The sequence below is a fragment of the Manacus candei genome, unplaced genomic scaffold, assembly GCF_025592945.1.
Source record: "Manacus candei isolate 608988 ecotype Guabito, Panama unplaced genomic scaffold, ASM2559294v1 h1tg000015l, whole genome shotgun sequence".
In the NCBI taxonomy this organism is placed as follows: domain Eukaryota; kingdom Metazoa; phylum Chordata; class Aves; order Passeriformes; family Pipridae; genus Manacus; species Manacus candei.
Window position 1 is genome coordinate 9,290,715 of NW_026138063.1, and position 26,655 is coordinate 9,317,369.

Sequence of the window (26,655 nt, forward strand, 5' to 3'; positions counted from 1 at the left end):
ACCTGTCAGCTTGGGATAGTGAACACTCAAACCCATGTAACTCCCAGAAGTGACTGACTAAGCTTCTCTGAGGTTAGGTGCACCCTGGAAGACAGGCTGGGACTCACCTCAAAGTTCATGGAGATGGGAGGCCGAGCCCACTTCTTCTTGTCATTGGTGGGCAGCAGTTCGATCTCCGCACTGATCTGGGATTCCTTCATTCCAGCCATTCGCTTTATCCTATCAGAGAAAGCCCAGAAGTGAGAAAGTCCCCAAGTTCATTGTCCCCTTTGCTACACATGCTCAGGGCAGACAGGAGCACTAAAGAGACTGCCCCTCCAAGCCCTACCCATCCCTAACATGCTCACTCACTTCCAGACGATGGCATTCTCACTGGCCTTGTACTTCGCCTTCCCTTTCATACAGATGACTTGCACTCCACTGGTATTGAGAGGTGTTGGGATCCGGACCTGGAAAGCAGAGTCTGGTGAGCAGGGGTGAGGAGACTGCAGCCTGGGCACTCTGTGCAGTCTCACACTGTCTGTCCTGGACCCCTTGGCCTTCTCTCTCCTATCTTAGGGCCCAGAAAACATCACCTATCAACAGCATCCTAGGCTAGTCCTCCAGTTTCTTGCTTTGAAGTAAAGGTTCAAACACACTTCCATAATCCACAACAGACAGTAAGGAACAGGGCAGAGCCCTCCAGGCTGCAGGAAACCTGGCTAATGTTGGGCAGATGAGCTCAGGAAGGATGCCAGGCTGGCCATGGCATTGCACCAGGCTCTGGACAGCCCAGCCTTACAGCAGTGAGCCTTTCCCAGACGGGAACTAACCTGCAAGGCCATCCTCAGCCTGTCTTACACAGCTCACAGCCTGCTGCCTGTCTGACATACCATCGGATCATGCAGACAGAAGAATATAAAATTTTATAGTGGCTGAGAGAGTAAGTGAACAGTTGCTGCAAGGAACGAGGCCCCTGCCAAGGTGGCTGTGCAAATGAAAACAGCTTCTACCTTCCTACTCTATGGCAGCTCCCTTTCACAGCACAGCAACATCACACAGCTGGTGGGACACTCAGTTCACTCTTTTAGCCCTGGACAAGCTTGAAGACTCATTTGTGAAGACTCTGTCGCAGGGGGCATAAACTAGTGGCATGACTGCCAGGCACAAGAGAGGACAGGTTTTTATTATCTTACCTCTATCTTCTGGGCCAGCAAGGAAGGTTTGAAATTTGATTTGATCACCACCTTCACTTCCAGCTTGGTCCGACCCACCTCCCGCACCAGTGGGATCACACGGAAGGGAAGGATAATGTCCTTAGTGGTTCGGTATCTGTAGGGATGGAAGCTACAGTGAACTCTGAGGAGAAGTTAATGCCCTTATGGTCTCAAATTGTATCACTTTCAAAAAGAGACAGTCTCTGCACACAGCAAACAGCTTAGAAACATCAGCCAAAAAGGGAACCATCCCAGAAGGAAGCAGCAGTAGGATCTGTGCTGCCATAGGGCAGCAATGGTTTCTTGAGTCTCAAGTTTTATATCTCGTTCCTACCAATGGCCGTGTTCAAAGACACCAGTTTTAAATACTAAAAAAACCAGACGGAGCAAACACAGAAGGTAAGAAAACCCACACCCAACACTACGATTGTGGCAAAGAAAACTACGCAGCTGAGCTTCGCCCACATTTGTAACAGATGGATTTGTGGGACACCCTACAGATTCCACTCTGAAAAGAAGGCAGATAGTGTGTATTTTTTAAGTGCTCAAGGGCTGCAAGTCTGGCTGGGAGCAGCAACATTACTGTAGCAGCAAGCAGATGCCAACACCAGCCTGTTCACCCCCCTACCACAGTACCTCATGAGCTCAAATTCTCCATCTGGTGGAATGAAGCTTATGCTCCTCTCGGAATCAAACTTGCTGAGCCTCACACACTGGTGGAAAGTGCAGTCATCGATGGCAATTGACTGTTTGCCGCTAAAAACACAAGACACAAGTTAAACAAGTGCAAATTGCAGCCCTGGTATCTTGGTGCAGTCACAGTCTGTCCAGGCAGAAACTACTCTACAGAGCATGTTGCCATCGCAGGTGTCCAGGAAATGGGGAGGCAGGGAGAGATGTAGGGGACAGCAGCCTCTTGGCTCAGACTTTCCTTGTTTCACCACCACAAAAACCATATTTCAGGAAGCTTGTTTGAAAGAATTCTCTCCCTCGTCTCCCCAAAGAGGAGAGAGCTTACAGGAGCACCCTTTTGCCATAGCCAGCAACACAATGCTTGGGTCTGCCTGCCAGCAGCACTCAGTACTGCAAAGACGGCTCTGCCAGCCCAAGTCTTCCCACAGCACAGTTCAAAAGAGAGAAAACACTTTCCTGTCCACAAAGCTATCCCACTGCCACACAGCCAGGAAATGCCAGGTTCAGGGTCTCCCTGTTCAGAAATCTCTTAACAGCTGTTCATTTCCACACTGCCAGCACGTGGTTTGATTCTGAACTGAATTGCCAAGACCACAATATTATGACATACAAGTCTGTATCTCTCCTAAAATCTACACAGATACCATCCATCTATCTAGGCACATCAGCCTAACCTGCCGGGTACCAGTCTCTGAGAATACAGGTCCTGAGGTCAACCAAAACCCCTTGGCTACCGAGAGGGACCAGAAGATGTGAAGGCAGGAGCAACAGAAGAGGCAGCAGCATAGCAATGTGACACCTAGGCTGCCTCAACTGCTGGAAGCAACAGGACAACCGTGCAAGTGTGCTGAGACAGTGTGAGCACTACAGGTAGGTTCAGCTGTCCTAGGAACCATCATCACCAGCTCAAAGGGGAAGCAGACTGACCCCAGGCTGACTGGCTGTCTAGTTACACAGCCCAGTGGTGTGATTTGTGCTTCGCAAGCAGGAGTTAGTCTTTCCTAATCTGTTGACCAGATGACAGGCAATGTTAGCCAACTAGTTCCTGTTTCTTTGGAAAACTACTGGGAAAGCCCTGCTGCCTAGCACTGCTCCAAGTCTCAGGCAGCATTACTCAGGGTTGGCCTTGCCACATGCTAGATGCCAAAAACCAACTGGCAGCAGCTGTCCCTTTTGAACACCTCGTAACTAAATGCTTCTAGAGAGTAATATTTCCAAGCTCTTAACCACTGGATAATCACAGCTAGGGAGAACCACCTAGAAAGAGTCCCTGTTCAACTTGCTTCTGTAACTCAAAAAAACCAGTACATTACAGACAAAGGCACCCGGCACAGCAGCTTTGTGACAGTGTTACTGACTCTTCAGAGGCCCATGCAGTTGACATTTTCACTAGAGTAAACCCCCACAGGGCTCATCAGCCACCTCAGGCTCATTCATTTTACTAGCTCAATTCAGGTACAGGAAAGATGGCTTAAAGGTGACAGTGAAGTGATAGCTCTTGGCTTGGTTCTAAGAGAAAAGGCAAATAGCAGCTCAGCTGTGTTTACAGGAACCATCATGGAAAGTGTCTGAGATCCAAGTTACATGCACAAGTCACACGAAGCAAGAGACAGGGGGAGAGCAGAATGCACATACAGCTGAAGCAGATTATCTACCTTCCCAATTCACTGGGGGTCAGCAAAAAACAAAACAAACAACCAAGAGAAATACAGATGAGTTGCAAATTGTTAGCGAGAAGAAAGTCGAAGTCCTTTTGCTTTTATCTCTTCACCCCAAGCAGGAAGGCTGGAAAAGGCCTAAGAGCTGTTTTCAGCTTCAATGTGGGTACTGGTTGAGGTGCAGCTGGGAGGGAGGGAAGCTGAGCTCTCGGAAGGGATGTGCCTCCAACCCACATGGCCACTGACCACCTGTAAGCCGCAGGAGGGCCTTACCCACCGCTAGTATGTCACCTGTTCTACTTCATGGGAACAGTCCAGGTAGAGCAGTCAGAGGAGTTCCTTCACTGTTCCTTGGGAGCACTGCTACTGCTCCTATGATTCAGAGTCTCTGCACTGACTAGAACTGCTAGAGATACAGATTCTGGGAAAATCCATCTTGAGGAAGTGTTTCCAGCTGTAAGAACTCTACACTTAAGACTATGTTTGAAAATACTTAAAGAGCTGTAGAGAAGTTCTGTATTGAGGCCCTCAGGCTAGTAGTTTGCATGACAACTGATCTACCCAAAGTTTTCAGTAACACCTGAAGGGAAGAAAAAAAATGAGCTTTTTGTCTGTCAGATCAGAAAAGCTATTAAGGGTTGCCCTTTCATAAGTCCCTGGTGGCAAGTGGCCACCAGGTATAACACCTCTTTCTTACCTTTTCCCCGTTTCATCCGCAGTCCCTTTGCCCTGTTTTTCAATGACAATCTTGTCATTCATGCCAAACTTGCACTCTGGCATTCCACTCAGATAACTCTTCATCACCACTCTGCCAGAGACATGGGCACTCAAAACCTGACCTGGTTAGAAAAGATCACAGTTCAGAACACTTAAAAGAGTCCCCACTCCCAGATCTGGAGGGGGAGAAGGATGCTAGCTCAACACCTTCTACTTACCCTGTGGGGACATCAAGAGATTCACACTCTCCAGCACATCAAGAAAGAGCTCATTGCGACGGTATTTGATTCCTTCACGTCTCCATCCAATCTGTCCAGTCACCTGGCTGGTGATCTGGGACTGCTCTTCCTTAGTCTGAAGGGAAGAAATGACATCTTAGATCTCTAAATAAATTCAAATACTAAGAAACCTTGCTCTAAATATAAGAGCAAACACTTGCTATGTATTACACATAAATGCTTTTGTCACTGAAGATACAGGTGCTGTCACACCTCATGTGATTTGGTCATTCTCTGCTCAATATATCAAATTCTATGCCTAACCAAAAATTGGTCATAACAACAGCAGTAAAGTTTCTTCTGTTTTGTTACCTAGTCCATTAGGCTACATCAAGGTGCAGGGAGGCATAAGCTCCACCAATGGCACTCAAATCATGTCTCAGACTGTCACATCAATCCATGGTAAGCACAGAGGCAGCTTAACATGGATTGGTGTAGCAGTTCACACCCTTAGACAACATGAAACTCCAGGGCCACAAGAGAGCTAATCTCCAAGGCCTGTTTCTCAATGACTGCAGTCATCAGGGTTACATACCAACACTAACCTAGCATACATCGAACAGCACCCAGGCTCTACGTCTCCAAAAAGCACCAAGGGTTGTGTAGAGAGGCACAGAGAGGATTCCTACCTGATGCTACAGGTGGGGTCCAGTCACACGCAGAAAGTCAAGAAGTAGATGTATAGTAGCAAGCGCAGTGTAGACAGGGTTAACAGGCAAGCAGGTCAGTAGCAAGAGAAGGGAGGAAGGGAGAAAGAAGCAGATTAGGCTTAAGGCTACCTGAGGACAGGAAAAAAGCAGGTCAGCTCTTTGTTAATTAGGTAGCTAATTAGCACAAATAAGATGAGGAGTTTTGGCCTTTAGCTCCCTGCAGGAAACCTAGCACCTCAAGCAGTGAAATGGCTTTTCAGACTTGGCCCATTATGGACAATACAAATACATGGTGGAGCAGAAGGAGTGACAGGCCAAATACCACTCCCAAAAACGTTCCTACACAGAGTAGACTCATGTTGGCATTCCTAAAGCAAGCCTTGGATTTTTACCATGGCACAGACTATGGGAAGTAGCAGGCACCTTAAGTCTGGGTCGTGTATAAAGTCGTATCCTTCTTATTTCTGCCCTTCCACCACAACAACTGCACAACACAGAAGTGGGTTCTGCCACTGCAGCCTCGTGCTGGGCCCACAGGGGGGCACTACATGATCTCAGCTTCACACCAGCAGTGCCTTGGCTTCACACACGTTCTTGCCACATACACGGTCATTTCCTGAGCAAGCAGAGACATTATCATATCATCTAAGAGACAGAGTTTTACACTCCCCTGGGAACTGCCTAGGTAAGTGCTCAATGCAGTACACAAAGTACCTCTCTTTTCTGTCCCACAGAAAAACTCCACCTCCTTCATTTGCCTTGTTCAATGCTTTGTTCAGGCTTAAGAAGAGCAGTAGATTTAATACTCAGTGGTCTGGCTTCCAAAAGGACACCAATCATGTGTAACTTTCTCATCTCCTGCAACAGCACCAGTACCACGACCCTCTACCAACTACTACGCAAAGTGACTGGATGGAGATCACCCAGCAGCACGAGCATTCCCTACGGGAGGCACTGAAGACACCTGGGTCTGAGCCTTCTCAGGAGCTAGTGCTTTCCAGAACTGGACTAACAAGTCAGCTAAAATGGTCCAAGAATACCCCCTTGTGCTCAGTTGCCAGCCTGTCGACTAGGTTAAAGATAGCCAGCTACCAGCAGGTTTCCTGGCCTCTTGCAGCTGGTGGCAGCCCTCTTCTCATTTTAAAAAGTAACACTAGCATTTTAGCACTGAGTACATCTAAGGTTTGGACAACTCTTAGTTACAATGTTTCCCCAACTAACACTCCCAGAAAGCACTTGCAGAGGAAGAAAATTACAGTGTATATCTAGTTAATGAAGTCTGCACAGATGGAGATAGGATCTGAAGGATGAAAACAAAACACAGAGCACAGCTCCACCTCGAGCTGTAAGAGCAAGTTTATCCTCTGCTGAAGGAAGATACCCGAACCAATGCCTTCCTCACTTCTGGTTCAAAACACCAGCACAGCCTGCAGTCCTGCCATTTGAGTAGTGGGCTGCTTCATGTGCAGGGACTAGAAGTGAAACCATGTGCACACCAGCAACTTTTAAAACCTGTGTGGCAAATCACTCCATTCCCAGAGCACAGGGCAAGCAGTATCATATGCACTTTCAAAGAAAATAAACCAAATCTTGTATTCCGAGATCACCTGCCCTGGAAAGACCACTGTAGCCATATAGGGTGGGCACTCAGAGTGCAGCAGTTCAGGATGCCTCAAATCTTTCACTGAGAATAAAGTAAAAAAGTTGGGTTTGTCAAGTCTGCCATAACTGGATTTTGGTCCTTAAATTCCACAGGACACAAGCCCAAGGAAAGCATCATCAGGAACTAAGCAGAGACAAGGAACACAGATGGCAAGCCACCTAGTCCCAGATTTTGGTCCAAGGTACATGTGTGAAGCTGGCTTTAAGTCAATGAGCAGCTGAAGGTTTGATGTATCAGACAGCAGACAAGGAAACACAGCAAGTACTGTTTCCACTGTTGTCCTTGCCATACTGCACCTGCAATGGATTACTTCTGCTTTTTGAACTGGGCTGAACAAAATTCCAACCCTGAGCAGAAGAACTGCTTGCTTATGTAAAGCTGAAATCCAAACTCCTCTTTGTAAGGAATGAAGGATGATGCTGTGGCCAGGGTTTGCACACAAGCAGCACAAGAGTTTGTTAAAACAGACAAAAGCAAAAAAAGACTGAGGGAAGGAAACGAGGGTGGTGGTTAGTTCTGAGTTTTCCTAGGAACAGGAGCTGACTCAGCCATCTTCAGTGCTGACTGCCCAAATTGTCAGACTGCAGAAGGCCAGAGAGATTTATGGTAGGGCTCGTGACGGGGATTCAGACCGGATGCACTCATATCTGGCCCTCTTGCAAAACAGTTTGCTGTTCTAGCAGGAAATAGGTTGCTCAGGGGCAGCTTCTCTCTCATCTCCTCTTGTGATGCAGCTAGTCTTGCTACTAGATTAAAACTTTAAGAAGGAGTTCTCAGTAAGTCAGTGCTGAGGAACTGAATTGAATCAGAGCTTCCAGAGACTTTGAACTCTGATTATCCTAAACAAGAACGGTCACCGCACAGGCTCTTGTTTGCTTCTGTTTGTACCTGGGGCTGAAACTTTACTTTGCCACAGACTGCTGCAGTACAGACTCTCAGCTTTTTTTTCCTGACTCACTGCTACCCAGGGGAGAGGACTGAGTTTTAAGTTAAGTCCTCATTATTGACTTCCATAGCTGTGCTAGATGGACAATAAGAACAATATTCCTTGGGGACACAAGAAACAGACTGTAAGTGTCCTTCGGATTCAGAGGTTGAGCATGAGCTTCCAAGATAGAAAGTCTAGTTTTGAGGGCTGTGGCCTGGAATAGGTTTAGAACTAGTTTAAACACACTCACAAAACCAGTCAAACTTAAGTGTCTTTTTCCCAAGGTGCCCTTTATCTTCTGCCTCCATGTAAACTTTATTGCAAGGGTTAATACTATGCTAAATGCACAGCAGAGATTCTCATCTCTAACATGAAAATGCTCGGGTTGTACCGATGCTGATCTGCAAGGATGTTACAAGAAGAGACAGAGCAACATCAGCTTCCTGACTGACAGCAAGATTCACAAGGCTGAAGAATACTTCATTATAAGGCAGGCACGAAAGCCTGACAGCTCAAAGCACTGAAGGCTGGTGGAGAACAGACCTGCTCAGTGAGATTCACACACAAAAGAGCTATTTCTGGCTCAGCAGGTAGATTTGTTTATCCTCTGTCAGGAGCTGACACAGAGCAGAGTCTGATGCCAGCAATCATTTACATGGGACAAGGGACTGGCATTATCCTAGTTCTGGGCCCTTGCTCCTTCAACCTACCATGTGCTAGGGAACATGAGGTCACACAGAGCAGGGACACCTCGAACAATGTGCCACTGAGCTACACCCCTGCCAGGGTGTTCTCAATCTACTCAGGCACCTTCCTTCAGTACAGGTCAAACGCTTAGATGGTAATTAAGACCATACTCTCTTGAACAGGCTTACAGAAAAATAACCAGCAGAGCAGAACCATACCCCAAATTCCCCTGATTACCTGACTCTTGATGCCTTGCTGAGTGATGAAAGTCTTCAGGGCACCTGTTTCAGAGTTCTGAGGATAGCCAAAGTCCAGGATTTCTACAGAAGGGTAAAAGAAGGTTAGTTCAGAGCTGCAAGGTATAAGCACACAACTATGCTAACCATTCCTGTAAGGGGACAGCCAACTACTGCACAGGCACCGCTTACACACTGACTTTCTGGATAAGTCGCTGTAGCATTCCTTACTAAGAGAAAAGAAACATTCTTGCTACACTGAGCCAGTGCAATAAGTTGGAGAGAAGGGGTGATGGAAAGCTGTTCAACTGATGAATTTGCTGATTTTTAAACACAACTGCACTTCAGGACTAAATATCAACTAGGCTAGCCATGTGCACGGGGCACACTGAGTTTTTCCAAAAACATCCAAGGGACAATAAGGAGGGTTAATCCAACAGCAGAGCAATCTATCTTTGCAGCATTTTTTCAGGTTTTGTTGTTCTTATGAAGATGTAATAACAACCAAAATCTGAAACAACAGCTGAGTAGTGGCACTGTGTGGGAGGGAAACATGATAATTACAGCCAGTTCACTTCACACCTACTGCCCTCAAAGAGGAAGAGAACAACCCTCAAGAGATCTAAAGGAGAGAGAAGACCACTAACATGGCACTGAGCAACACCATACTGGGAGGTTTGATCTCACTGTTGCCTATAAGGAGACCAGCAGTGACTGATCAAAGAAGAGAAACTGAAGTCTCTTGGTCTGTCCTGAGAGAACAGAGAGAACATCACTGTGACCCCTGGTTAAGAATCCCAGGACACACATATGTGGTGCTTTGTCTGGAAAAAAAATTGAAACATAACTAATACAAAGTGTTCATGCTATGTGAAACAGGGACAGCTCAAGGGCACCTCCACAGGCAGGCTGATATCACAAGCAGCTGAAGGGACACTGTGTCATTAATCTGTGGTGTGATATGGAGCTGTTATCACTGGAGGAAGTAGGGCTGAGACAGAGCAGGTTGGGTTTGATTGATTTCCTTCTGTTCAGGAGTGAGCACAAAAGGCAACTCACTAGGGGCAACCGATTGCAGCTTGGGGTGACTGCCACCATACACTGCTAGAGCCACCTGGGCACTAGCTGGTCTTGGAGGTGCTACTGACAGTCCTCATTATATACCTCAGCGTAAGGACAGGCCAACATCTACGCAGGATCCCCTCAGAAGCTGGGCTCCAGTACCAGCTGCCTCAGTTATACAAGTGCACAGCTCTCAAAACTTCAGGAAAGTCAGCCACAATCAGCACAAGGCTATGGGCTTGAGGTGCCATCCACACTCGCAGTACAGATGGCATTAGAAAGCAGAACATGTAATTTTGAACTCCACCATACATGTTAAAAATACTTCAAGGATTATTACTACATCAAACTAAGCTAAGGATTTTAGAATGACCAAGTGCAATGTCCTGTAGCAGATAAGGGAAACATCTCACCATCCAGCAGCTCATAGATCAGCACAAAGTTGTTCTTTATGTTCTCCTCACTGATCTTCCCAAAGTAGGCAGTCATCACGTCACACATCTTGTAAAGGAACTCGAACACCATGGCAGCGTTGACATTCTGCTTGGTGACAGCAGCCAGCCAGATGTTGGAGCGCTTGACATGGAAGAAACTTGTGCGGGCGATGTTGGTGACCGGCGAGCGCACCTGCTGCCGTGCGTGGATGACATTGACGCGGAAGGCGTCGACAGCATTCCGCCTACGAGACCACCACCAGAGGTAAGTCAGCACCCTGAGCGTGAACCCCAGCTGGCTGCACAGTTCTGCTTAGGCGGGTACAGTCAGACACTGAACTACACACACCAAGCTCACCTAGAAAGGGTGCCTGGGGATGTCTCTAAGAGGGACAAGTCAAGACTCTGAGCAGAGTTAGACATCAAATTGTGAACAAACTAAAGGAGAGAGACTGCTACTGGTCTCTAGGGAGCTTTGGACTACAGTGTAACTGTAGTAAGGAGTCAGATGGCAACAGAACCTTTCCTTCAATTAATTTTGACAGCACTCCAAATTGATTGCCATAGCTGGGAACAAACACATTAGCAGCTTATGGCTCCAACAGTCCGGTTTTGACCAAATACCTAATTACTGTCTATGCTGCATGCCCAGGTCTTCACACTCTTGCCCCTAAGCAAGCTGCAGTCTCCCAAGACATGTGTCAATGGCAGTTTCTTCCAGAAATACCAAGGAGGAAAAGAACAGAAAACCCTGTCCAAGCGACCCAACAGATGTCAGTGCCCAGGTACAGCCCAAAAGGGAGCTTTAGTTCTCAGATCCACCTCACCTCCATACCCCACACACCCTGGAGAGCAGGCTCAAAGCAGCAGCAGGATTAGGAACAACGCTGGCTTTCCAGTTACATGTCACCTCAAGCCTGTTTGGCTTCAGAACAGGTGTCCTGCACCAGGACTTAGGGTCCCCACAGTGCAACAGCACTGTGCCAGCAGCACTGCATGGTGCAAGACCATTTATAGTCAAGGGTTTTGCCCAGTGCTGAAAAGGTGCTGTGCAAGCTGCTGCCATCCTTGATCCAAACTGTCTATGCACTATCAACAGGGAAAAAAACACTCCTGGCTAAACAGGGATTCTGAGCAGCATTCTGGATGCCACCTCTTCACACTACAACTTTCTTATCCGATAACTACAAATCAAGATAAACTTCCCAAATTAACTTAAAAGTCCACCAATCCTGAGAACATGGGAAGGAAGCCCAAGTGCTTTATATGACAAGACCAAGACTTAAAGCAACAGTCTACACACCAAGCCAAGATTTATCTAGTCATGCTTTATTACTCACACTCTCAGACACCATAGAACAGGGGGTCTGACTGCAGCATCAAGGCCATGGTACTGATTATGCAGAACCATGTTTGAGAACAGATAGTAATATCATCCTTGCAAGCAAGGATACAGGCATACAAATGCTTGTAAGCACTGAGAGTTGTCAACAATCCAACAGACAGTTCCAAGTTTGAAAACAAAGGATATTCAAAGGAACATATGCTATCACAGCAGGTGTTTGCTCCTTGAAGGTCTGGGGACATATGCAGAAGTTTCATCAGTAAACACGCTCCCCATAAGCAAAATTCTGTCTTTCAAATACTTCTCAGATTATATTGCTCCAGAAGGTTTGCAAGTTTGAGTTAAATTAATATTTCATTTCTACTCAAGTTTTTCCATAAGAAAGTAATTTAATCTAATATAAAATAACAATATCTAAAAGCCCCAATCCTCCCTTCTGGTAAGCCTTGTAAGGAAAGTCCAGCTTGTTCTGGAGCATTAGCCCTCCCAGCCTTAAGTTCTAACCCACTAGATGAAGAACCAGAACCAGTAACCAGACTGGTGCACACTAGAGGAGAAGCCTCAGGTCAGGGAGGCTTTTCTAGCACACCAGGTGCCCACTGTGCAGTGCCAGTGGTGGTCTCTTACCTATTGCTACAGCAGCCAATGAGATGGGATGGACAGAAATGGCGCCAGCGGAGAAAGGAGGAGTGACAGCAACAAGAGAAAGGGTTAGAAACACACACACAAGGCACAATGAATCCAAAGAGATAAGAAGAGACCAAACAGCACCCCCTCCCCCTGCTCCTGGGCACAAAAGGCCAAGGTGGTATTGGATGGACAGTAACAAGCTACGGCAGCAACGAAGCCCTCGCAAGGTACAATGCTGACATGCCATGGTCAGGCTGTCAGTGTGGACTGACTTGTTTGGCTGAATTTTAGGGCTAACTGGGCATTTATTCCAGATGAGCTGCACCTGTATCACATCAGTGATACCCAGTCTGCTCTGCTAATATAGGTAGCAGGCCTTGGAGAAGAAAAACTCCAAAGCCTCAGTCAGAGGCATCACCTGGGGACACAGCAGAGTATCAGGTATCTTCTTCCCAGTCTGCCTCAGAACAGGGCTACATGTCTGGGTGGGAATTTCTCTGACAGTACTTCTCATTTGAAGCTGTTTGGGTTGATGCTTTCTGGTTGGTCCAGCCAACAGGAAATACAGCAAGTTTGATAGAGCTGGAGCACATCTGGAGAGATAGGGCACATCCTGCAGATTCAGACACTGCTCTATCCAGCTTGCACTTTTTCCTTAAGAATCAAGAGCCACGAAGCCGACGTGATGTATTAGAAGCTCAGAAACCAAAGTCTATTACATTTAAAGTGCATGCAGTTTATCACGTAAGCTGCTCAGTTCCAAATAGCTTAATTTTTATTACAGAGCTGCATTCTTAAACGCAGGTAGGTTCCCCAACGACTAAGTCACTGAAGAACAAGGCACTTGAAAATCACAGTAGAGCCCTCCATGGTACCCTGAATTAAATGCATGGTGTTTTGCCTCTTTTTTTAATAAAGCTGCTTATACATGCAGCCAGCTGCTATATGGACAGACGCGCTACATGCAACAAAGCCATTCTAAGTTGCAAGCAAAGAAAGTTCAAGTTTTGTGGTACTTCTGCCTTTAATGAAGTCAGAAGAAGGATTTCCTCATTGTTTGTCACTTTGCTTATTACATCTGAGCCGGTATGTACTTCTTTCAGGCCCTTAAACAGTGCAAGGGGAGGTGTTCTTGTAACCATAGATGACCTTTAATATCCCCCAACTCAGAGGCTGAGGCTTCAGAATGCCAAAGGCAATAGCCAAGACCAAGGAGTCCTAAGAGTCAATCACTCACAAAGACAGGGAGCAGTTATGCTCATTTCCTATTCAACCTACCTCCCAACAAGCTGGGTGGGCTCAGCCCTCAGCACTTCAGATCTGCTGCTTAGGAACTAAGAACTGTATAGTACTCTATAAGTCTACTACTTGGTTGTTTGGGCAAAAACAGTAATTCTACAGAGTACAAGCTACAGTATCATGGCTATTCCCTACCTCCCACTGAAGATTAGCATACTAAAAGCTTTTAAGTAGATCTGGCATTGATGCTTACATTCAGACTAGGAAACAGCAAGATTGTTGGTTACTTGATTACACCATAAGATGAGACACAGCCATTTTACAACACCTTGCTCTATAAGGCTACACATTTAAAAAAACTCCAAACAATTTGAAGGCCTGTTGAGAAGGAATCCAACACCTTGGGGAGCAAGCTTGGTTAACAGCCAGCACCAGCTCCGCCTAAGTCACAAGACTGACACTGTCACAGGAACTGAACGGATGATTTTACACAAGGGAACGCTAACTCCTCAAGTCCTAGAGAAAACACTGGAATGTTTTTGGCACCCTTTACCAAGTGAAAAAGTTAGGACAGGATCAGGAAGGAAATAACGTTTTCTAGTTTTGTCCGGCTGGCCAGCAGGAAGTACTTTATCACGTACTCAACATAAGGCACTCACTTTGTAAGAGAAATGAGCCAAGATAAAAAGCAATAGAAGACCACATTAAAAATAACTACTTTGCTCCCCAGTTTACATCTCCACAGCCAGAATGCCATTTAAATTAAAAGGCCTTCTTGAATAAACACCAGCTTGAGCACAATCTTTTTAAGTGTTTCAAGTTTGCAAACCACAAAAAAATATTTTTGCCAGAAACTGCAGTAAAAGTGTCCCTAGCCCTCACCCGAAACATTCTCAAGATTTATCTATAATCCAGACTGGCTTGGCTCAGTCACTGTGATACCAGCTTTACAAAGTCAGACCTGTCATGTGAACTGCTCTGAAGATCTTTAGCTAACAAGTACTGAAGACTGAAATGAGTTTGTATAGTAGAGAAGAGGTAAAACTTCATAGCCACTGGCTTTCTGCTTGAGAAATATGTTTCCTTGGCTCAGCTATGTGTGGAAGTCCTAGAATAACTCAGTCAACCTTAGAACAACTACTTCACCTTAGCTGACCTAGAACAAGCCAAGAGACTTAAAAGCTCATTAGGTGAAGCCTCATTACAGACACTGTGTTGATTACTCCTCCCTCAATGAAACAGTACAAGAGTCCTTGACTAGCTACTAGTTCTGCCTCAACTTTTAACCTCCACTAGACAATCCATAACCAGAAGGAACACACTTTTCAGACCAGACCAAGCTGAAGGTAGACTGGCTTGACAGTTTTTTGTAATTTATGGCAAAGAGTTATTTCACAGCACATCCTACCACTAGTCACTGTGAAGACCTGATAAAAACTATTTTTTCCTAAACTGGCTTCAAGGATCTCTCTCATTGGACTTTGAACTAACACCTACGACTGCTCTGCTTCCATTAGCTGTCTTAACTTGTTAACTTAATTACTAACTTCCAGCCAATGCCTGACTAATGAAAACTTGTGCAACTTACGGTTTTCAGCCCAAGCAGCACCATCACTCGATACTGGGTTCCTTATAGCACTATCCGCTGCCTACAAGACACCATATTTTTAGTAAGATCCCTTTTGGGAACTAGCAGCCTAAGGATTGCACGGATCCACTTCTGTGTAACACTTCTGTGAAGTGCAATAAGACACCTACAATCTACTGAAGGTTTTTAGTGCTTCCCACAACTTTAAATATCCAATAAATGTCAGATTTTCACATAGCAGGCTGCCATACAAAGCTGGGGGACAGAATGCCAGCCTCAGGAGTACAGCCATGGTTACTACGAGACTGCTTGCAGATAAAACTTTCCAAGACCATGGTTTCCTGCCTACCTGTAATTGATGTTAGACTTCAGTGTCTGAAACTAATTCAGAGCCCTGGCTATAGTGTGTGACAGACAGTTCCCACATTATTGCTCCTGTAAAGTTTTAATGATTACAGTGAGGTGGACTCCCACAGTGGCAGTCCATGTTGCTGAAGCATTTGGAATCATGGCCAGATCTCTACCACCCAAAAGAAAGTCCCAGGTTTGGCTGCAGGCCATCCTTTACTGTGGGTGATCAGGGCTTAAACTTTTTTTTTTCTGAACTAAGCCTAGAGCAGCAAGTTGAGTTGCAGTCTTACATGCATGCACAGCTAATGCAGAACAAAGCAGCTCTGGGTTGTTTACTGCACCAAAATGAGACAGAAATGCAAAGACCAGGGATGCAACAGGAAGCACTTACCCAATGTCATCCCGGTAGACTCGAGAGATTAAAACCTCTCCTTTGTGATTATAGATGAATAAGCCTCCAATCATGATGGAACTTTAGTCTTCACTTCCCATGTTGCTTTAATACCTGGAGCAAGAGAGGGCATATATCAGTAGGCTGCACAGCAACAATTTGTAGCCAGGACTGAAGCTTAAAATTGGCACTGATGCAGGCTTACTTCTCATCACAAAAATCAGCATGGACAGATTAAGCCTCAAGTATTAGTATCCACGGCATACCCCCTGAATGTGAGAAAAAACATAGGCCTGGAACCACAAGCAAATCAAAGACTGAGGTATCAATCAGAGGTAGTTCATAGTCTTTTTGAACATAGTTCACACAAATGTTTGAGATGTCATCAAGCCTATCACTGTATGGCAGGGGGCTCTTAGCAGCAAGTACACCTCTGTTTATCACCACTTTTACACAGTTTTTACACATCAATTTAAGAGCCTTTGCTAATCCCTAGCAGCCATACCAAGACACAGGTCAGAATCCAAACTGAGAACAATTTGCCATGAGGTACCACTGGAATGGGAGACCTCAACCATGACCCATGAATTGGGGGACAGTGCCTCAGAAGTTACCCTCTTAAACTGCTAATCTCCTCTTTCTTCAAAGGAAGACTGTTTTGGAGAGAGCTAAAAAGCTGGTAGACATTATTGATGCAGAAGACTTTTAAAAATATACAGCTACTTCACCAGATCCCATTCCTGGAGTCATATGCTCTCCTATTCACTTAGGTCCAAGTCATAATACCCACAGCAGCAACTGCTTGGTTGGCTTAGTCCCGAGAAGAGCACTACAACTGTGACAGGGCAGGCCCTGGGATGAGCACACACGTACTTCTCCGCTTTGGCACTGCAGAGCATTAGATAACAACCATCTCCACACTGCTGTTTGGGTGGGTTAGCCTACACCCACTTGTCTGGGCTGGGCAGAAAGGATAGGGAGAGGCCAGCCTAGAGACAGATGTGGACAGTGAACCAATATGTGTCTGTTCAGGAACACTGCAACAAGGAAGTTAAAGTGACCCAACCTTGGATCATCTCAAAGGTCAGAAAAAAAAGAGAATACAAAAAAATTACACACATCAGAGGGACAAAGTGACTTCTGGATTATCAAGAGTAACATATCCTTTAGAAGTTAGAATTAATAAACTGAAGTAGCTGCCCATTTGAAGGCACTGCAGATGTGAGTTCTGTGCTAAAGCAAGGTTTATAGTGCAGCTACTACTTTTAATTTTAGACAGACAAAAAAACCCCTTTTGATTTCTTAAACCTTAACACCAATATTTTTAGCTATACGTAGTGAGTCCTCACAGAAAAACATTACTCATACTTCTCTGCTATGGGTCTTCAGCTTCATGATGGCTACTTCTGCTCATTAAAAACAAAAAAAAAAAGAACAAAAAAGTCACTTGTTAAGTTAAAGTAGTAAGAAAGAGAGCAACAGTTTTCCCAAAGCTCAGTCATGAACTTTCTGGCTTTTACTCCCACATTCTGCTGGTCAAGTGTCTCTGGCTATTAACAGGCTGCCTTCTGCCACTTGTCAGTGGCTTCACATGGCACTGTCATCAACATTTTTGATGTCTGACTCCATCTAGCACAGAAGATGTTTTCAAATATGTTTTTCTTCCATTCCCATAACTAACACTTTATAACTTCAGAATTTACTTCCAGTACAAGCCTCTGTAACCATATTTGTTAAGACAGAGGCATAACACTCTGTAGTAGTAGATTCCCATGTAGTTCCAGAGTAGGAAAAGCCTGTGGTTGTTCACTGTCCCACACAGGTGGACCAAGGCTACATAGTGTACTGGCAGCAAGGCCAGCATCCCCACACCAGAAGATAAGACAATCCTGTTGGTTAACAGAACAAAACCACTGTCTCAGATTTAAGGAAGTGGCTGTACCACAGACTCACAACTACTTACACACACAGTCCTAACAGGCATGAGGAGGCCACTGAGAGATAACCTGCAGGGCTGGAACCCAAAACATGGAGAATTGAATATAGTTGCCCAACAAGTTTCAAATGTTTGCTGAGCTACAGCTTCAGCATCTGCCAAAGGTCATTCACACAGGCCAAATGATGAAAAAAATGAGCACCATTACAACAATGAAAGCAACTTGTTGCCCACTCTAGGAAATTCTTTCCTATTTACTAGTTTTTTCATTCCAGATAAGAAACAAGGGTGTGTTTTCAGACTGCTACAGTGCTGGCTTCCACACTCAGATATGGACTATTACAAGCAAAGGTGAGGAAGAGTTCCTGTGTCCCCTTTAAGACTTGCACTGTATAGAATAGCTTCCTGAAAGGTTATGCAACTGGTCAAAGCTGGATCATAAGAATCCTACAAACCCTTTCCAGAAGAATCCTAGAAAGCACATCCTAGTCTTAAAAATAAAAAATAATCTCCCTCTTGGGTTTTAATGCTGCTTAAGTTATTTGTTTCACTATTTTTAGCATAAAGGAAACGTCTGCTTTGATGAGCAACAGGATCAGACACACAGCATATACAAGACAAAGCCTCCTGCCAGCATGACAAGCCAATCACTTTCTCAAAAAGCCTTGGATTTTTGCTATACTACTGTAAAACATGTAGAAGACTGCTGATCAAGCTTAGCACTGGAAATTAAAAGTCTCCTCTCAGGAAGATCTACAAACTTTAAATGTTGACTGAGATAATGAGGCTTTGCTTTCTCATGTTAGGTTAGAACATACTCTGTAATAGCTTCACTGAAGTTACTGGCAGAAATCAGGATTTTTAATTGCATCACAGTACTAGGTAGCAGAGCCAACTGCTTCCTCATCTTTTGTGTTAGTAAAAACATGTTAGATGGAGAGCAGATATAGCATGATTCAAGGGCTTTCAGTCTTAAAAAAATTCTCCATCAATGCAGTGAAATTCTAGGCTTCTTCCTCATACAAAATACACTAGGAGTGGAGTTCAAGCCTCAAACTTTCCGTGCACGGTTAGTTCCTGGTTCCAGCTTCAATGGCACATTCAAGAGCAGCATTGGTTCATACTGCAGAGCTGTTTGCTCAGTGTATTGTCTCCAACGTCATCAAGGAAGGGACAGTCAGGTAACAGAGGACAGGTCAAGAAAACACTCCCCAGGAGATCCCCCTGCAATAGCTTTTTTATTTTAGAACTCTCAATGGATGTCTTAAATATTTGCCCAGTTTCCTCTCATCAGCAGCATCCCAGGGCAAAAACAAACAAACCAACAAACCACACTACATTTTTTCTTATAATCACTGTACAAAACATCCTCCTTTTTGTTTTAAGCCTGCTTTTTCTTCCTTACCCCTGCTTTGTTTAATGGCCTCCAGTTCAAGTGCAGGAAAAAGCAATTAAGAACTAGCCCCCATACTCTGATCTCCAGGCCACTCAGGATTTCACAAATCTTTTCCACTGCCTCCATTACCTTTACCCAGAATGAGATGTTCCCACCTTATTCTGTTTGCTCTTCACAGGGAAACTGCTTTATGCTCTTGTCCTTCATAGTGTCTTCCTCTAAATGCTTTGCTTCTGGAAGTGAGCACAAAACTGCACAAGTTTTTCAAGATGTAAGCAAAGCACGATAAAGACAGTATGACAACCACATATCCCCTGCTTTGATCTGTTTCTAGTGGTTCTTGATATTTAACTTACATTTTCAAACCACCACTCAGCAAGAAGCTAACTATTTTGTCACTTATCCTTACTCTAAGATCACACTGAATTCAGTCTTCAAGCTGATTAACTACATTACAAGTACTGCTAGAATTGCCTTTGGTCCTTCATCTACCCACCTCCTATATGCATCAATGTACAACTATGTATCTTGAATTCAGGGTGCCATTTTATAGTCCCATCTGCACCTCTTTGATCTACTTTGCCCTTACTACTTTGAATACTCTCATATCTACACACATGCCCCCACCTTGACTACTCACTAGGAGTATTCTTAATGCAAATCCTTGTTTGGTACAAAACAGAAGTACACAGAGATTTGCCACCAACTAGCAGATGGGTGTTAGCTGTGCTACACTGGTAATGCAACTTGATACCAAACTTGCTCAGAGTCAGAAGCGACTGGTTCTGTGCTATGTCAGCCCCTGGTTAACACATGAGGTGATACTTTTCCTTACTACAGATTTAGCCACGAGATCAGGACCATTCTGCCAGTTTGTTTTATAATGGCAGCCTACCAGCACAAATACAGCCGAGACACAGGCACTAGCGTTATTTCACGTGTAGCAGCAGCCTGCCTCCATACCAGTTATGATCCTCCTCAAGCCTGAAAGAACCCACAATTCTACAGCTCTACAAATTAAACCCGAATTCACATTTAAGTACAATTTACCCAACTTGATTTGTGTCAGACAATTGGTAAAGCGTTTCCAGGTACCAGCAAAGTCACATGAGTTAAAAACAGTGAATACAAGGAAACAGGTTTAGATGACTGACCCAACTCACCAGCTATCAATGGACCTCTGCAGTAGCTGAAGGACACACCCAGTATCAACTCTTGCTGCACTCCCATCTAATGGCATCAGGGACCAAGGAGGTCTCAACTGCACAACGTATTTAACACATTTATAAGCAGACCTCCCTTGCTCCTGCTTGACTTCTGCAGTTCAGCATCTTGAAGAGTTCCAAACATCACAAGCATAGACAGCACAATAGAATCAACACAGCTTACAGCACTTACTGCTTTCTGTCAGCCTTCACCAAGTTTGCCCACGATGGGAGTTCAGGGAATATGGACAATGTTCCAGTCTTTGGCTCAAGCCTTGCATTACATCCCTGCGAGACACAACATCAGAGTGACCGCACTCCATCTCCACTACAGAATACTTCCCTCAGCTCATGGAAGCATGTCCACACAGCTGGACAACTCAAGAGGTGGACTGACAAGAGTAGAGATCTATGAACAGAGAAGAAAGCTATACAAAGGGCTGCATGCAAAAGAAAGTTGCTTAAAGCTTAGCAAGAAGAATGGCTCTTTAAGATGACAATGGCTCTCCTTGAAGTAGCTGCAGTGAAAATAAACCTACTTTGTTTTGATCCTCCTTTGTGCTTCAGTACAAGTTTCACAGATACTCCTTTCAACTATTTCAAGGTTACACTGCAACTAGAATGAGGATTTTAGTGGTACTATTCAGACATGGTATGATCTTCCACACATTTTAAAACAATTAATAGTTTTCTTTACAGATCAGCTTTAGAAGTGAAAGATCCTAGTGCTTGCAGTGGTTAAGAACTGCAGGGAACAGGGTTCAAATTATATTGAGACTGACATTCAGTGACTCATGGCTGCTGGAATCAGAAGGCCCCAGAATAAGAAATCCACCACAGGAGATGGGTTCATCTGCTCTCTGTGCATTAGCGACATGACTCAGAAAGCATTGCTCAATCAGCTTTCAATGACTCATTCTGCTCCTCTCCACAGTCAGCCTTTTCTAGGGAGATTGCCCTACACTGCTTCTGAGTTTCCTCAGCCTAATATCTCACTGCCCGACACAGCTTAAGAGCAAAGCCCACCACTTCTTTGTTTATCACCAAATGCCTGGAAACCAGGATGACTCTAGCTGAAGCCTTTGGGTTAATGATCTATCAACTGCATTTTCAGAGCTTTGCAGCCCCACTCCTTCTGTTTCACCAGCTTGAACATATGGTGACTCGCTCCACACTGGTAGCTACAGTCCTGTTTTCTAGTTCCAGCATGGATGGATTTCTTCCAGTTAAGGTACAGAGATGATCCACATCTATGTTTAATTCACACCAGTTGGCGACTAATCACTTCAGTTTAGAAAAACAGCCCTCTCCCAATACACTCTGCATTCTTCAAGCAGCTACCAGGGTAGGAATGAGATCTAAAATCTAAATGCAGCTCCTACAAACACTTAAGGCCAGTATGCTTCCTACCCTCCTGCCAAGTGCTCACATTCCCATATACTTCTATTTCAACCCATAAATAGAAAAGGATCATGAAGAACATCATAGACAGACCACATACTTTTACATAACTTATAAACCCACTAGGAGTTAAGATGACATGGAAATGACTTTCCAGAATACCTTTTCACTTCAGCGAAGATGAGAGCATTAAAATACACCTTTAGAGCAACTGTGGCACAGTTACAGCATTAAGACAGCCAGCTACAAAAAGAGAATGTGCATAAAACCAAGTGTCTGGGATGCAGATTTGAATGCATTTCAGCAGTTACGTAACAGAAAAGCAGCAGGATTAGCTGGACCTTCAGTGACTGACATGGTAACAGGCACTTCCTCGAGAATCAAGCATACTTGTCTCAAATCATGCCACACTGCTCTCACTGTGCAGGGGATGTGCATTAGGGAGAGTCCCTCTCTCGAACCATCACAGCATGATTGAGGAAGCCCCAGAAGTCAGTCCGCAGCAGGTGAGCTGCAGACCAAGGGAGCCCATAAAGCACAGTATCTGAAAACCTGGTTTTGTCCACTGAATCCATCAGAGATGGAAAATGCTGTGGTTTTTAGGTGGTTCTCCAGAAGCCAGACTTTGCCTTTTCAGGCTACACTGTGCCACCCACTTGGAATGTGTGGGTGCAGTCAGGAGCACAGGGCCAGGCAGCAGAATCCTGTTGCTGGACCGTCAGTAGCTTCACATATTCTGGGATGCAACAAGTGGCTGAACTGGGAGCTACCTAGTGAGACGATGCACTAAACCTGCATTAGCAAGTCGAGATTCAGCTGGTCCCTCCTGCAGCATGTAAGAACCCAGCCTTCCTCTTCCATTTCCTCTTCATCAATTCTGACTTAGAATAGCTGTAGAAAAATGAACAACATGCAGCACGGAGCTTTCTTAGACTAAACAAGGTACACATAAAGAATTGACCAACCAGCACAGTTTGTTCCCTCTGGAGTAGTTTGTTTGTATCTGCAGCAACTCTTCCAGAAACAACAGCACACGGTACCAATCCTCCAGTTTCTGTCCAGTGCATTAGCCTCCCATGGTGTCCCTACTTGAGAAGCCATAGCATCACACCAGAAACAAGATACCACTGTAGTACCAGTCATCCATTCATTAGGGTACGAAAGACAAAACTAAATTCTTGCCTAAGTCCCAGATATACAGATATTCAAACAAGTTATATTCTCAAATACATTTGTCCCATAACCTGAGATCTTTCAGATGACACCACACAGACCACTAATCCTTCCCTGCACCAGCAGGGAGAGGGGTAGCTTCAACCTATATCACATGCTTTGGAACACAGTTCTCTGCCTTTTGTAACTGTATTTGCACAAACGAAAACAAACGAACAAAGCTGATCTTCTCAATTCATTGCTGAGGAAAACCAGTGAATTTTGAGTCAGCTTTCTGCAGTGGTAAGAGCAACATGGCTGCAGTAACTGCAGCTGCAGGTCCAAGGCAAGAGATACTTAGTTGTTCTAGCTCTAAAAGAATGAGGTACTGTCTGGAGGAAACGTCATTATCAATGTAACATGCCTACAGTCTAATGGTACCAAAGTCACCATAAATTTGGGGTGCATATTGGCACTTCTGTCTCAGGAAAACACAGTTGTTTGTATCCTTCCACACCAGTTTCTCTAAGCCCATGCAAGCAGAACCTGTGGAACTCTTGAGCCAGGTCTGGCCGCATCTGATCAGCAAATCCTCTGTGTCCTCTCTTCAGAGGTGCAGTGGTGAAATGGCAGCTCAAGAATAACTGCTCAGGAGCAGAGTCACTGCAGGGACAGGAATTCTTACACTGCCAATGTAAGAATGTAACTACAGGTTCACATTACGACCTCAACAGCCCCAGGATTTGATGAGCACCAGTAGCATCCTGATGGTGCAGAGGGCATTTGTCCTTTCATTTTAGGAGGTAACTTTGGGATCAGCTGTCTTTTCCAAAGCCAGCTGTGCGAGTGCTATTCTCACCACAGAGAGACCTCTCCAGGAGAGTCTGGCACTACAGGTGGGGAAAATAAGCATGAGGCATGATCTGCCTGTTACCTTCACCAGAGCAAGCCAAGGGGGCTGTATGAGCAGGGCTGAGAGGACTCCTGCTCACCTGCAGAGCCATTTTGGTCACAGCCCCATGGTGATACAGGCCATGAGCTTCACTGAGTCCCCTGTGCCATCAAGTACAGGATACAAACAAACAAGATCATCAGTGAGCCCAAGACCCAGCTACTTGGACTTTGTCACTCCCATTAAGGGGCTGGAAGTTTCCCACAGCACAGACATCACTTACTTTGAATAAAAAAAGGAATGCTGATTTCTGTAATCTACAGAGCACATCCAGAAAACAGCAATCACAAGTCAGTGAATAAGCTGGTGTAAACCAACCAACCCCTTTAGTAGTCTATTAAAAGACAGTTTGGGTTCTGACTTAACAGCAAGCAAGACTTCTGTGCATTAATGAGCTTATCTAACTAAGCAGTTCAAGGTACATTAGCTGCTTGAATTCTCATCCAGGAAGAAACCAAGAGAAATACTGAAGCTCTTGAGGGCAAATCACCAACTGCAACCATTTCTGCATTCCAGAAATCAGTATGATCTTGGACAAGTGACAACAGTTGAAGCAGGAGGAGGATTAGTCAGGCTGCTCTGGCAAACTGGACTTGTTGGGAAAACCCATCCTTTCAGGCTAGTGCTAGCCAATATCAACCCAAAAGGCTTAAGGCTCATAACGCTGCCATCACCTCACCAGCTAATCCAAGCACCTAAGCTTTGCTTAGAGGGCTGCATTAGTCACTTTCCCGGAGGCCAAGGGCTGCTTGGTTTTAAACAAGAGTAGTTGCAATCACTTCATCCTGGGAAAGACAGGCTGCATAATTTACTTAAGGGGCATACCCTGAGCTAAAGAGCTCCTGAGATAAACCCATCAGTTTCAGAGAAACTGTCCCTATTTTAAACCCAATCCCATAAATCCCCATAGCCAGTGGGCAAGAAGAGAAGCACGTTCTCTTACCAGGCTCTCCTCCTACAGCCTCCTTCTGCGTGCCATGCAGCACACAGCCGGTCTGAACAGTAACAAGAGAGAAATACTGACATGGGGAAACACGAGAAGCTCCCTTACTGTGCTAAAACATCACAGGAACAGCATTAACACACCTCTCCACCTTATTTTGATCACAACCTTATCTGAATGGCCCCAATGCCTTCTAATTCTACCAGTTCTAAAGTCAGTCTGAAGCAAATTCTGCTTGCTTTTCACTCCTGAGCTAGAAACCTGAACAGCGACTTGCTTTCTATTCGTCTTCTGACAGAAGAGGGTAGAGGCACAGAGTGCAGTTTGAGTAAGAGCTTGTATTCTGCAGACCACTAATGGTCTAGGTACCCTGACTTGCCAGCGTTTCTCTCTCTACTGTTACTGGATAGCAGATAACTGCATTTCACATTCTGTGCCTCTGCCTGCAAGCTTTTAGCTGAGCTGCCAACCTCCCACCAAGATCAAAATAATACATGACTTGCCAGTAACTTTTTACTCCGTAGGTCACTCACCAAAGGCGAGAAGCTGACTCTGCCTTTCAGACCAATTATATTTTGGCACCAGAGGCTGCACTTTTCTCCATCCTCCAGTTAACCCTAAGAACAGCCTTTAAATACTCTAATGGTCTTCAGCAGTATAAACTTAGAAAACCAGTGCAAGATATTGTGCTGCCAAAGATAGTCTTGGCTTTACTACTTTTTGATGCAGGGATGAGACAAGAAAAGTTTAATTAAGGGTCACAGGAAGTTTCTTTACAAAGCCCATTTTGTTTAGTGATTGTTCCTGCTCCACCAAAAAGAAAACAAACCTACAACAAAACCAACAGATAGTATCAAACTGGAGTGCATTTCCAGTCCTCTTTTGTTTGAAAGAACTCAAGATGTAACCCTGCAGAGCCTCAAGACTCAACTCTCCAAGGACCAGAACTGTGCTCTCTCACTCAGGAGGAAGAGCCGGCCATGATACCCTTCGAAGGCATCTCCAATCCTCTCCCTGGAACATGGCCACTCTGCAGCCCAAAGAACACCAGGTATCTTTGTCACTAGATGTCAGTAAGATGGCATTTCCTACAGAAGAGGAGAGATGCCTCTCTTCTGACAGGAAAAATATGGAAGTAGACAGATTGGCAGCATCTCTTCAAATTTGAGATTGTCCCTCCAAGCAAAACTCACAGGAACACACGCAGTTTTTACTGCAGGAAAAAAAGACTAGCTACAGCTCTGACAGCATTCAAGCAAACGTTGCACAATCAGACACCACATGAGCCCATATACAGTTAGAAGCCTGCAATACCTAGACTTCTGAGCCACAGAAGCCATCCAGACTCACCTATCTGGGAAAGTTCCAGGCTCAGATTTTGGCAGCCTGAGGCTAAAACTTGATAGCAGCTTTGTCATACTAAAGCAAGTAGAAAACAGATCATGGACTCACACACCTTATGGAGAGAAGACTAGATCAAAACCCAGTCATTTCCCATTGGGGAGAGAGGTTAACTGCACTGGGCAATAAACACAGGCTGTGCTTCCTGCAGCTTTCCCAAATCCAAAAACCTAGCCCAGGGAAGAATGGAAACCCATCTAGGAGAGCTGTTGGATGGGAGCCTGCTTTAAGCCTCAGAACAAGCAAGCAGTTCAGCATCAGCGGCGCTGCGTTCTGCCTCAGCAGGTTTTCCAGGGAGGAAGCAAAGGGTGCAAGCCATGACCCAGCTAATTCACGTTTGGATCAGCAGTAAAGGCAAATAATTTTCGGTAAAGTTCCGGCCAGATCTGACTGAAAAAACCTTTGCTCAAGCTGACCTGACACATCGGTGCCGGGCTTCCTGTGCCACACACAGCCCGACTCCGTCCCCACCCTCACCCGGTGCAGCACCGCAGGACTGCCACACAGGTATTCCCGGCGGAGA

The 26,655-nt window shown here is 45.1% G+C and overlaps 1 protein-coding gene across 4 annotated transcripts in view; it reads right to left on the bottom strand.

The window, feature by feature from the left end:
* AP2M1 (adaptor related protein complex 2 subunit mu 1) overlaps positions 1-26,655 on the bottom strand; it is a 28,444-nt gene that overhangs the window by 1,333 nt on the left and 456 nt on the right. Inside the window, exons 1-10 of one of the 4 annotated variants that reach the window (XM_051782214.1) lie at positions 26,082-26,150; positions 15,747-15,860; positions 10,182-10,447; positions 8,708-8,790; positions 4,483-4,618; positions 4,245-4,386; positions 1,833-1,952; positions 1,176-1,311; positions 352-449; positions 108-219 (exon numbers count right to left, since the gene is read on the bottom strand). In XM_051782214.1, coding sequence (XP_051638174.1) covers positions 108-219; positions 352-449; positions 1,176-1,311; positions 1,833-1,952; positions 4,245-4,386; positions 4,483-4,618; positions 8,708-8,790; positions 10,182-10,447; positions 15,747-15,820 — 1,167 coding nt within the window. In that variant the 5' untranslated portion in view covers positions 15,821-15,860; positions 26,082-26,150. Of the gene's footprint in view, positions 1-107; positions 220-351; positions 450-1,175; positions 1,312-1,832; positions 1,953-4,244; positions 4,387-4,482; positions 4,619-8,707; positions 8,791-10,181; positions 10,448-15,746; positions 15,863-20,476; positions 20,501-26,081; positions 26,151-26,655 lie in introns of those variants that run through there. The other 3 variants (XM_051782215.1, XM_051782213.1, XM_051782216.1) reach the window with 3 other exon arrangements.